The following is a 1271-nucleotide window of genomic DNA, read 5'->3' as shown; positions in this document are numbered from 1 at the left end:
CTGCCAGGGCCGTGACTTCTCCTTCGATGACTGCGGCCGCGCCTTCACCTGCCTGCCCGTGGAGGAGCCTGGTGCCCCAGCTGAAGCTCTGGTCTGCAACCTGGACAGTTTGCTCTGGACCATGACACACCGGGTCTGTGTGGCCAGCAGGGTGGGGCTTGTGGGGGGGGTCCTTTGGGGTGCCTTCAGCAAGGTGGGAAGGGTGCTGGGTGCCCTGGGAGGGATGAGCTCCTTCCACGCCGTCCCTGGGCACGTGGACCTTTCTCCCGGCAGCTCTGCGTGGGTTCCCCAGCTGGGGTGTGGGTCTGCAGCACTGACATGCTCCTCACCGTGCCCTCAGCACCAGGTGAGTGGTGCCAGCCTTGCCTCCAGCTCCCAGTTGGGCTCAGGGCAGGGGGCAGAGGTGGGTCTGGGATGGAGCTGTGCTCCCATGAAGGTGACATCGCTGACCCGTGTTGTGCCTGCAGCACCGTGGCAGAGGTTGGACGCTGCTGTCACTGCCTCTGGGCCCGTTTTGGGGGCAGTTGTTCCCAGTGTGGGTTATGTGCACAGCCCCAGTGGCCACTGGTCTGCTGTCCCTCTCCACAGGGATCAACTGGGAGAACTTCCAGGGTGTCAGAGTGATCGCAGTGCCCGGCAGCCAGACCTATGCCAGGAACCACGGGGTCTACCTCACTGATGAGCAGGTTGGTAGCAGCTCCCCCATTCAAGGGACATCCCTTGGAGGTGCAGGGGTCCCCCTCTTTGGGTGCCAAGATCCCAGCCCTGCCATGGCTGCTTGGCTTGGGACTCCCCAAAGAGCTCCTCGGGGTGGTCTTGTTCTCAGGGGCTGGTGCACAACATCATCTACAAAGGCACAGAGGCCCAGATCCAGGAGTGTGCAGGACCTGATGGCACTGTCCCACTGGTATGACACGACTCAGGTGTTGGTGGCCCTGTCCCTCATGTCACCACAGCTGCAGCCTCAGCCCTGCTGTGCCCCTGGCAGGTCTGTGGGGTGGTTTTCTTCTCCTCGGATGCCGCCGAGCAGCTTCTGGCCACCCATGTCATCCCTCCCCTGGATGCCTGCACCTACATGGGGCTGGACTCGGGGGCACCACCCATCCAGGTGACAGCCCCTCTGTGAGGGGACAGCACCTCTGTCCCCACCCCTCCAGGTGACAACCCCTCTGTGAGGGGACAGGACACTCTGTCCCCATGGTCGCTGCTGCTGCTCCTGGTGCCTGTTTGCCCAGAGTTGGGGTGGGAGAGGTGTGTGTATGGGGTGGGGG

The 1271-nt window shown here is 63.5% G+C and overlaps 1 protein-coding gene across 1 annotated transcript in view; it reads left to right on the top strand.

Moving 5' to 3' along the window:
• Window positions 1–1271, top strand: part of FUK (fucokinase) — a 15206-nt gene that overhangs the window by 7919 nt on the left and 6016 nt on the right. Inside the window, exons 2-6 of the mRNA XM_009998311.1 lie at window positions 8–133; window positions 274–346; window positions 589–686; window positions 827–907; window positions 989–1108. Coding sequence (XP_009996613.1) covers window positions 8–133; window positions 274–346; window positions 589–686; window positions 827–907; window positions 989–1108 — 498 coding nt within the window. The remainder of the gene's footprint in view (window positions 1–7; window positions 134–273; window positions 347–588; window positions 687–826; window positions 908–988; window positions 1109–1271) is intronic.

The sequence above is a fragment of the Chaetura pelagica genome, unplaced genomic scaffold (assembly GCF_000747805.2).
Source record: "Chaetura pelagica isolate M959 unplaced genomic scaffold, ChaPel_1.0 scaffold125, whole genome shotgun sequence".
Lineage (NCBI taxonomy): Eukaryota > Metazoa > Chordata > Aves > Apodiformes > Apodidae > Chaetura > Chaetura pelagica.
This window is presented reverse-complemented; position numbering and strand designations above follow the sequence as displayed.